Raw genomic sequence first — 10261 nt, forward strand, 5'->3', positions numbered from 1 at the left:
CCCACGTCAAAGGACCCCCCCCCCCCCAACATAGAATGTAACATTCTCACAAAACTCATGTGTATTGGAGAACACATATACATTATGAAAGTTCAGCATGTGACGTAGTCGGAAGCAATGCAAATGACATACCATCATGAAATGTCTAAATATATCATGAGCGGACAAATCAACAACACATGGAGGAGATTAAACCATAAATACAAAAAAAAGGGGAGAAAAGTAATCTGTATCAAATGTTCCCTCAAACGTCATTCCGTCTCAAATGTTCCTGGGGTCCATTGTCTCCAGCCATCGGGACCATATGGCGCCAATGGGCACATTGAATTGTGCAAGTAATAAGTAAATTTTTCAATTGAAATACATTTGTTAAGCTCTAGCAACCATTTTTCCTCAGATGGTTGTCATCCATTCAAGAGCCAACATTCTGCGACCACTAAATTAGTACTTTGTTCGCCATTGGGGAGACATTTTCATCCAGTAGTGATGTATCAGAATACCCTGGGCCACAGGTTAAAGGCTCAGAATTTAGGTTAACCCCAAAGACTCGATTAAGAGTCACCATTACCTCATCCCAGTATCTCCTCATGTTGGGACAGCGCCAAGATGTTTAAGGCCGTCGTACGGATGACCCCAAGGGTCAGGTGGTATGTCCACCTTGGGATTTTGATCCAGCACAGGTACCATTGTTGTCAGCTCACTACAGGAAGTTTTGAGATTATTGCATTTCTGGTAGGATCAATAGCTTTTTATTTTCTAGAGATGCACCGATACATCGGCCGAAAATGTCACTTTTGGCTAAATGCTGACAGTGCCATTTTCTGGCCGATACAGCAGTGCATCCGTGCTTTCTTTCCTCCCCACTGGGCGCTACTCTGTGTCCCAGCGGGGAGGAGAGAAAGTGTCACAGGCGGCCAAGCGATGCAGGAGGAGAGCGATGTGAGCGGCCGGCGTCTCTACTCCCCGCACCGTTCAGCCTCCTGTCACGGATTGGCAGAGCGGTGTGTGGGCGGAGACAGCCAGTGCTGTCTCCGCCCACACACCAGCAGGCTGAGCTCCACTCGCTCAACCTCCTGTGACAGTGTGTCAGGATGGAGAGCGGGTACAAGCAGTCGGTGATCAGTGATAAGTGATCGTCGAGTGTTTATAAATCATTGGAGACATAGTATGGTTACTATATGCTCAATTATGAATGAATGGGAAGAGATCGACATCACTTCCTGTTCATTCATGATTGTGGATATAGTAAACACACTCTGTCCTCATGTTATGAATGATCAGGAAAACTCAGTATAGAGGATTCCTGTTCATTTGTAACAGGGGCTGCAGAAAAAGAGATTGAGGTCTCTGTGTTCTATTTTAAAGGGAAATATCAGGAGTCTGTTTAGATCCCTAATATTTCCCTGAAACCCCTAAAAGTAAAGTTACAAAATACAAATATTTAATAAAACATGAATAAATAAATATAATGTTTTTTTTAAAGTTTTATATAAAATATTTTAAAAAATGTGAAACCTCCTACTCCCTACTTTTTTTTAACCTTATTGCACAGATATTAACAACATTCTTTCAATTGTATGTGTATTGGACCTGAAAGGAACAAATAAGGGAAGCTCATTGTTTGGGTTTGCACGCTCTATAAGCTTGGCCACCCCCTCGTGTTCCACAGTGTAGTGTGGGGTTCTCGGCAACCTAAAGAATGGACCAGATGCAATTGTTGGATGTGTGGAGGGGCTTGCCTAAATTGGATGAAATTAATTTGTGATATAGACATGAACAGATCAGACATGAAGCTTCAAATCCTTTTTTGTTTTGTTACCATTAAGAATCTTCTTCTCTTGTGTCTCCACATCTAGCGCGTTCACAAAAGTGTTCACCTTTGGGCCGACGTTTAGAGCTGAGAATTCGCAGACTCGGAGACATTTGGCGGAGTTTTACATGGTAGAAGCCGAAATTTCCTTTACGGAGAGTCTCGAGGACATCATGCAGGTACCATACGGGAGGCTGCATTAAAGAGCACCTGTCATTTATGAGTTCAGTATGCAGCCAGGTGATTGACAGAGAGGGTGCAGGCTGAGGGGGATGATTGCTGGGTTTTAAGTGAAACTCCAGCCCAAAACCGCACCACCACCACCACCTCCGGTCTTTTACACTGTTTATTGTGTTAGGGTTTAGCAATCTTTATGTAGTTAAAGCTGAACACCAGACACATTGACAAATTCATAGAATTTTTACCTACCAGATCATTGGTAGTTACACTATATTGCCAAAAGTATTGGGCCAATCACCTCCATGGCCACAGGTGTATAAAATGACACACCTCGGCATGAAGACGCTTCTACAAACATTTGTGAAAGAATGGGTCACTCTCAGGAGCTCAGTGAATTAAAGTGTGGTACCGTGATAGGTTGCCGTCCGTGACATTTTCTTGCTACTAAATATTCTGCGGTCACCTGTTACTGGTATTATAACAAAGTGGAAGCAACTGGGAACAACAGCATCTCAACCATGAAGTGGTAGGCCACATAAAATGACAGAGCGGGGTCAGCGCATGCTGAAGCGCACAGTGCGCAGAAATCGGCAACTATCTGCAGAGTCAATAGCTACAGACCTCCAAACTTCTTGTGGCCTTCAGATTGGCACAACAACAGTGCGTAGAGAGCTTCATGGAATGGGTTTCCATGGCCGAGCAGCTGCATCCAAGCCTTACATCACCAAGTGCAATGCAAAGCGTGGGATGCCGTGGTGTAAAGCACGCCGCCACTGGACTCTAGAGAAGTGGAGACGTGTTCTCTGGAGTGACCAATCACGCTTCTCTGTCTGGCAATCCGATGGGCGTGTCTGGGTTTGGCGGTTGCCAGGAGAACGGTACTTGCCTGACTGCATTGTGCCAAGTGTAAAGTTTGGTGGCGAGGGGGGAGGGGTTGTTTCTCGGGGGTTGGGCTTAGCCCCTTAGTTCCAGTGAAGGGAACACTGACCTCAACCCCATAGAACACCTTTGGGATGAATTAGAGCGGAGACTGCGAGCCCGGCCATCTCCTCCAACATCAGTACCTGACCTCACAAATGGTCCAACATTCCCATAGACACACTCCTAAACCTTGTGGACGCCTTCCCAGAAGAGTTGAAGCTGTTATAGCTGCAAAGGGCGGAGCCAACTCAATACTGAACCCTACGGACTAAGACTGGGATGCCATTAAAGTTCATGTGTGTGTAAACGCCGGCGTCCCAATATTTTTGGCAATATAGTGTAGATTTTTTTTTTTTTTTGATGTAGGCACAAATGAGCACAGCTCATAAAGCCCATATCCAGCCAATTGTTTTTTTTTGGGGGGGGACCTCTCCAATATCATGCAAAAATACAGACATGCTGCATTTTCTCACAATGCAATGGATCTGGTCACCGTACCGCAGCTCCAGAGTATAAACCTAGTCTGAATGAAATGTCTTTTTGGCATTTTAATTAGGTTTGGAGAAAAAATGTATATAGTGCCTTGAATTGTTACAATGCAAGGCACCGCTTCCTTCTCCCAAGTGACAGCTATGAGTCTGCTGGGGCCGGAGCGAAGGGGACAGTGTCACTCAGGTGAGAGCTCTGAGTCTGCTGGGGCTACTGACATGACATCCAAGATGGCGCCACCCAGCAGCAGTCTCAGGACTTTTGGATGTCTACACAAGGGAGGCTTTTACAGGTAAATAACATGAATAAAATACATTAAATGCACATATAATACTATGGGGAGATCATTGTTGGAATGAATGATCTGGTGACAGGATCTCTTTTAACCCACCCCTTCCTACACTGACTGTAATACAACATGGAGTTTATAGTTCTACCACCGTGACGTAGCCTTACAACCCACTAGCCAGGCTCAGACTTCTCTCCCCCTATGGTAATGGCCCTGTCCAGGTTTCAGTTTGGTAGCTTTGGGTAACGGAGAACAACTTGCAGTCGAGACAAATGTTTACATTCACTGTTCTATATTCATGTGCAGGTGATGGAGGACCTTTTTAAAAGAACGACCTCGTCATTGCTGGATAAATGCGCTGAAGATTTGTCCCTCTTCTTCAAACACGTCTCCCCAGGACAGAAAGTAAGTGTGATGTCATACCAGCCCTGGATTTTCCCGCTTGGACTGACATTTTACGGTGTTGTTATTATCAGGGCCCCAGACTTGCCACGTTTGCCGGACCAAAATCAAACAAAGTGAAGCAAATGGCAACTGCACTCCTCAATTTATAACCAGTGTGGCATTGCGTGGCAATACCACTGTGTTATGTGGCCTTAAAGTGACCCAGGATTCTCAGCCAGAGGGGCTGAGTGGCTCCTGGAAGACATTACTTGTACCAGGAAAGGACTGCCTTTTCAGTCCTTTCCTTGTTTTCTGGATCCTAGTTGGGATCCTGGAGCCGGGAGATTTCTAAAGGTGGCCATACACTGTACAACCATCGCAAGACCTTAGTCTTTCGATGGTTGTAAAGTACTTTAAAAAACGTACGATCTGCCCATCTTGGACAGGCAGATCGTACTCTCGATCATCGCCAGCCTGCCCCCCTGAGGGGCGGGCTTACGATGACTGTAATGAGGGGCGGGCTTAAGATGACTGCAAACAGGCAGTGTGCGCGTGCGCACACCGGCCCGTTTGTCAGTTGTCGAACCAGCAGGCCTCTAACTCGGCGAGAATCGTACGATTCCCGGCGGGTTTTCCAGCCGACTTGTTCGACGGAAGACGTGCGACCGTACAGTAGAAACGTTCGCACGCCTTCCACACACTGCACGCTTCTCGTACGATCGCGGGATTTCCCGCGATTCTCGTACGAGAACCGTGCAGTGTATGGGCACCTTTTTAGAGCTCTGGGTGGGAAGAAATCTCCATTCCATGGGTCCATGCCTTAATAGTTATTATGCACCTGTGTACATCCCTCATGAAGAGGGTGCTGGGATTTGTTCAGGGCCCCACCTGGGAGACAGGAGATTGCCACCTGGAGGCCAGCGCAGCAGGGAGCTGCAGGATAGCACAGTATTGAGGTGGTCTGGAAGAACCAGACCGTGGCCCTGCGGATTGAGGCCGGAGCAGCAGTGCTGCAATAGGGAACTATTGAAAAACTGGGACACCGTGAGTGTGTGAGACGACTTTGTGATTGGTGAGCCAATATATGTATATTCTGCTGAAGACAAGCTTTCTTTATGTTGGGCGACCTGATTACCTGCTGTTAAAAGAAAAATAAAGACTTTTTATTGATGGATAAATGCTGTGCGAGTGCTCTGTGAGCTCCCCAACCTCTCACTAGCTTTAAAGTAAGGTGCACATGGAAGGGCTATACACAAAGATGTTTTTCACTTTATTGTTATCATTTAGGGGGCTAAGAAACCCCTTATATGATTGCAAAGAGGACGTGACAGGTCCTCTTTATATAAAATAGCAAAAAGTTTTCCTGGCACACTCACCAGCCAGCATGTAAAAAACCACTAAGGTTAAAAACAGAGGTTTGGATACACGTCTTCTGCAGAAAATGTGAAAGCCGCACCAAGGCACCTCTTATAGTGCGGTCCTAACTCTAAACTATCAGAGCCTCCATCTTGGAGCTCATGGGGCAGAAGATAAAATTGGGTGCAGGTTTGTCAGGAGGAAGCCCAACCCCCTTAAAGGCACAGAGACGCACAAGGGATCCTGCACATCCCAATGGCAGCTGAGACCCCCCCCCCATGCATCACTGCACCAAAACAGTCAAGCAAAACAGATGACAAACGCACTCAACAATTCCTCACGAGCTTTACAGCAAGGTGCACACGGAATGGGCTTTAAACAGTAAAATAGCAAAAAGTTTTCCTGGCACACTCACCAGCCAGCATGTAAAAAAACTTGTCTCACCACTAAGGTTAAAAACAGAGGTTTGGATACACGTCTTCCGCAGAAAATGTGAAAGCCGATCAGCCGCGCCAAGGCACCTCTTATAGGTCCTCTTTATGGAGACCTCAGGGGTCTCCAAGATCCCTAATGTCACCTAGGACCCCCCAAAGAAGCTGAAGCCGAGATCTGCTTCGTCACCTTCTCTGCAGCGTCTGAAGCTGGAGAATGACACAAGAATGCAGAAGTGATGTACCGGGCACAGCGGAGCTCGGGGGGCCGCGGAGGGGGGAGCACAGATTGGCACATTATACAAGCTGGCGGATAGCTTGTATGTAAACAGGCATCACTGCTTGTTTTTAAATCTGGGCAGTTTCCCGCTCGTGCCGCGTGCGAGTGGGTGGGGCTAACAGGCCGTCTTTAGATGGCCTGTTACATCCAGGAAGCTCCCGGCTGGCCGTTTAATTACCGCGGCCGGCCGGGAGGCGGTTAATAAGCAATATAAATAAATCATAAAATGAAATAAATAACTATTTAATTTTAATACTTTTTTTTTTATCTGCTTAATCGGAAAAAAAATAGTCGCCCAATGAATTGATTATGAAAATAATCGTTGGTTGCAGCCTTAGATTGCTGCAGCTGAGGGGAAGAGAGGCTCCAGGGATGTAAGAGCAATTCAGCTTAGAGGATCGGGATGAGTACAACTTTGTTATTTTAGCTCCCTGGACAGAAATGAGCACCCAGGAACCTGGGTAACCCCACTGCAAGGGTTAAGAACAGTTTTTTTTTTTCCCCCGGAGTGCTTCTTTAATATATCATGTTGCCATAGTGTCAGGAGATGTCATAAGAGTTTGGCTTCTGTGGCCCCGCAGCCTTCTGGGAGGCACGACGCATATCCCAGAAACCTGGGGGTGGAGAGCGGCTACGTCACCCTCGCTTGGTTGGGAACCTGGAAAGTAAATCGGGAAGCATGCAAAAAAAAAAAGGTATTTACAAAAGGCAATACAAATAATGAGCAGGGGTGGGCAACTCCGGCCCTCCGGCTGTTGTGGAACTACAAGTCCCATGAGGCATTGTAAGATTCTGACAGTTGCAGGCATGACTCCCGTGGCAGGGGGATGTTGGGATTTGTAGCCGGAGTTGCCCAGCCCTGTGTAAGAAGAAGGAGGAAAGGAAAGAGTTAGTTGTAGGTTTGGAGGAAGGTCCGCCCTAATATTGCCCTGCTGCTGGTAATTTGGTGTTTAAGCGGTTTGCTGAGCCATGTAAATGTATCTGTTCTTGCAATATTTATACTGTTGTCCTGGAGAGGATTGTGTGCTGTGATGTGATGTGTTAGTTTCCATTAATTCTCTTGTTTCCTCCAATTTTTTTTCCAAGGACAGAAGTGAGAAGCTAATAAAGAACAAATTTATTGTGTAAGTTTTTGTAAAAGGTGAAGTTTAATCTGCTGTTTCTACCCAAAACCTCCCCTTCCCCCAGCAATCTGATCTTCTAATTTCATTACAGGCTTTATTTTAGATCCAGAGATGTTGTCTCTGCGTCTCTGTGCATCTCTATACAATGCAGGCCGATCAAGGCCAGTAGGAGGGGATGGCAGGGTGCTGTACATAGCAGTGACTTGCGGTACCTCTTGCTCCGGGTGAGGGATTCCCCAGCTCCACCCCCTGCCGGCTGAAGCCCCGCCCCCCCAACCAATCCCCAAGCTAGTGTAAGGGAGGAGACAGGGAGGAGCCTCCCTGTCCCTCACTTGCTCCTCACCGCTGAGGTGCTCGTCCATGAAAGGTTACACAGCGGGGAGGATTTCCCTGCTCTGTAACCTGTTAGATGCCGATCTGAATGGAGAAAAAGCTGTCAGCTTCAGACTTGAAGCTGACCGCTTTTTACTCCATAATTCTAGGTGAGCTTCAGCCTCCCCTGACCATCACGTCCATGGTACATAGCTTCCAATACATAACAGCACCCTGCCTCAGTACTCCTCAGCCCTGGTGTAAGCAGTGGGCAGGCTCACCCATCAAAATGCCTTGATGGGTGGTTGTCAGCCTGGAGGAATGGGCATTCTTCAGCAGGCTGAGTTTGCACGCAGACTCCTGTAGGTAAGACCCACATGTGATGCTGAGCCTCCATGATTGAAGGAACTGAAAGCCAATGAATGAAAGGGGTGGGACAAGGGGCAGTTAGGCTGTGGAGGGGAGGGCTGTATGATGCATGTGTACACATGTGATGCTGAGCCGCCATGATTGAAGGAACTGAAAGCCAATGAAGGTCCAGGAATAGTCAGGCTGGGGAGTAAAAGTCTAGATGATGCTGGATGTCCTCCAGCCAGGAAGTGAGGCGGGCTCTATCTGACTTGCTGCAGCTTCTAATGCACATTGTGAGAAGCTTGCAGTGTGAAGAGAAATCAGAGGAAGCCATTTCAGTCCAGGAGAGGAGCCGGTACAACTGTGCAAGACTGAAGGGGAAGGCCGGAGGTCAGATAGAAGACTGAAGGGAAGGACGGAGGTCAGATAGAAGACCTGAAGGCCGGAGGTCAGATAGAAGACTGAAAGGAAGGACGGAGGTCAGATAGAAGACTGAAAGGAAGGACGGAGGTCAGATAGAAGACGTGAAGGGAAGGACGGAGGTCAGATAGAAGACTGAAAGGAAGGCCGGAGGTCAGATGGAAGACTGAAGGGAAGGCCGGAGGTCAGATGGAAGAGGGAGGGCCGGAGGTCAGATGCAAGACCGAAGGGAGGGCCGGAGGTCAGATGGAAGGCTGAAGGGAGGGCCGGAGGTCAGATGCAAGGCCGGAGGTCAGATGGAAGGCCGAAGGGAGGGCCGGAGGTCAGATGGAAGGCCGAAGGGAGGGCCGGAGGTCAGATGGAAGACTGAAGGGAAGGACGGAGGTCAGCTTAAAGCTTCTGATACAGTTGTGTGTCACTTTGTTTTAGAGGCATGTTCCTGGGCACAGCACTGTTTCCTTCAAACCGTTGTCAGAGCTGGACGATCATATGTTGGTCCCCCTCCAATGGCCCACAATTGTTCTGCCCATGTTCACCTTCAGATCTGACGATACACCCTCTTCTCCCGGTAGAACTGCACATAAACCCCTGTAGAACTACAAACCCCAGCATGCCAGAATCCTGCTTTGTAGAACAAGCTTATCAGCTGGAATAATTGGATCAGCCGATGTCCTGTGACTGTTCCTGTCCATTACACAGCAATGCTAAATCGGTTAGTGGGCCCTCTTTATATGGAAACCCGTTCCGTTCATGAGCATAATTGAGCTCCAATTAAGTTAAGCAATCAGGAATAGTTAAGATTCGCCTGAGTACAGTGATTAGTGCCGAGCAAATTGGGGGCTTGTTATGGGGGAAATGAATACTCTAAAAAGAAAAGTGGATCTGCATTTTGCTAAAAATACCTTTCCTCCGTAGGAACAATGACTCTGCACTCTGATGTCGTTAGCATTTGGAAATAAATGCTGCAGACCTGCGTTCAGCTGAAGCCGGACGTTAATGTAAAACAAGGGACGCACCGAAATTTCGGCCTTCGAAAATGGTACTATGGGAAAATTGCCGATAGTACCAAAAAAAAGGGCAGGTGCACCCCCAGCTTCTCTCCTTTCCACTGGGTGCCGGCTGCAATCTTCGGTCTCTGTCCCCTCCGATCCCCGCTGCTCTGTGTCGGCAGAGGCAGCAGAGATTGAAGGGGACAGAGAGCTGATCCAGCTGTCGGCACCGATGACTGGCGGGAAGGGGCGAAGCAGCCAGGATGGAGAGCGGCGCACAAGCACTAAGAGGGCTATTCACAAAAGGGTGAAGAGTTTGGAGAAGGCCGGAGAAGTGAACAATCTAGGACAACATAATTGATCTGTAAAGTGAGCTGAATTGGAGAATTTTTCCAAATCAGCGATGTTGTCCTAGATTGTTCACTTCTCCTGCCTCCTCCAAACTCTTCACCCTTTTGTGAATAGCCCTGTTAGTGATCAGCACTGATTGTAAATAACTGAGGGCATAGTGATTACTAGGACTCCAGTTATGAATGTACAGGAAGTGCTATACATCTCTTCCTGCTAATTTATAACTGTGGACATAGTAAATATTTACTATCTGCTCACTTTATGAATGAACAGGAAGTAGCTCAGTACAGAGGCTTCCTGTCCATTCCTGACTGGGTTGATAGTAAATATTTACTATCTCCACGTTGTGAATGAACAGGAAGTCTCTGTACTGAGAGCTACCTGTTCATTGTGTGCTGGGGCTGCGGAAAAAAAAGATTGAGGACTCTGTGTTCCCAATCCTCTTTTTTTGTATTTTATAAGGGAAATATCAGGGGTCTGTTTAGACCCCTAATATTTCCCAATAGCCCCCAAAAGTAAGGTAAAAAATAAATTTAAAAAAAAATGAAAATAATTTTTTAAAAATTCAAAAATG

At 47.1% G+C, this 10261-nt stretch overlaps 1 protein-coding gene across 1 annotated transcript in view; it reads left to right on the top strand.

The window, feature by feature from the left end:
- NARS2 (asparaginyl-tRNA synthetase 2, mitochondrial (putative)) overlaps window positions 1–10261 on the top strand; it is a 49663-nt gene that overhangs the window by 14960 nt on the left and 24442 nt on the right. The window contains exons 7-9 of the mRNA XM_018565715.1: window positions 1857–1989; window positions 3996–4094; window positions 7227–7264. Of these exons, the coding sequence (XP_018421217.1) occupies window positions 1857–1989; window positions 3996–4094; window positions 7227–7264 (270 nt within the window). The remainder of the gene's footprint in view (window positions 1–1856; window positions 1990–3995; window positions 4095–7226; window positions 7265–10261) is intronic.

This window comes from Nanorana parkeri, unplaced genomic scaffold, assembly GCF_000935625.1.
Source record: "Nanorana parkeri isolate BGI_ZX_2015 unplaced genomic scaffold, ASM93562v1 scaffold879, whole genome shotgun sequence".
NCBI lineage: Eukaryota > Metazoa > Chordata > Amphibia > Anura > Dicroglossidae > Nanorana > Nanorana parkeri.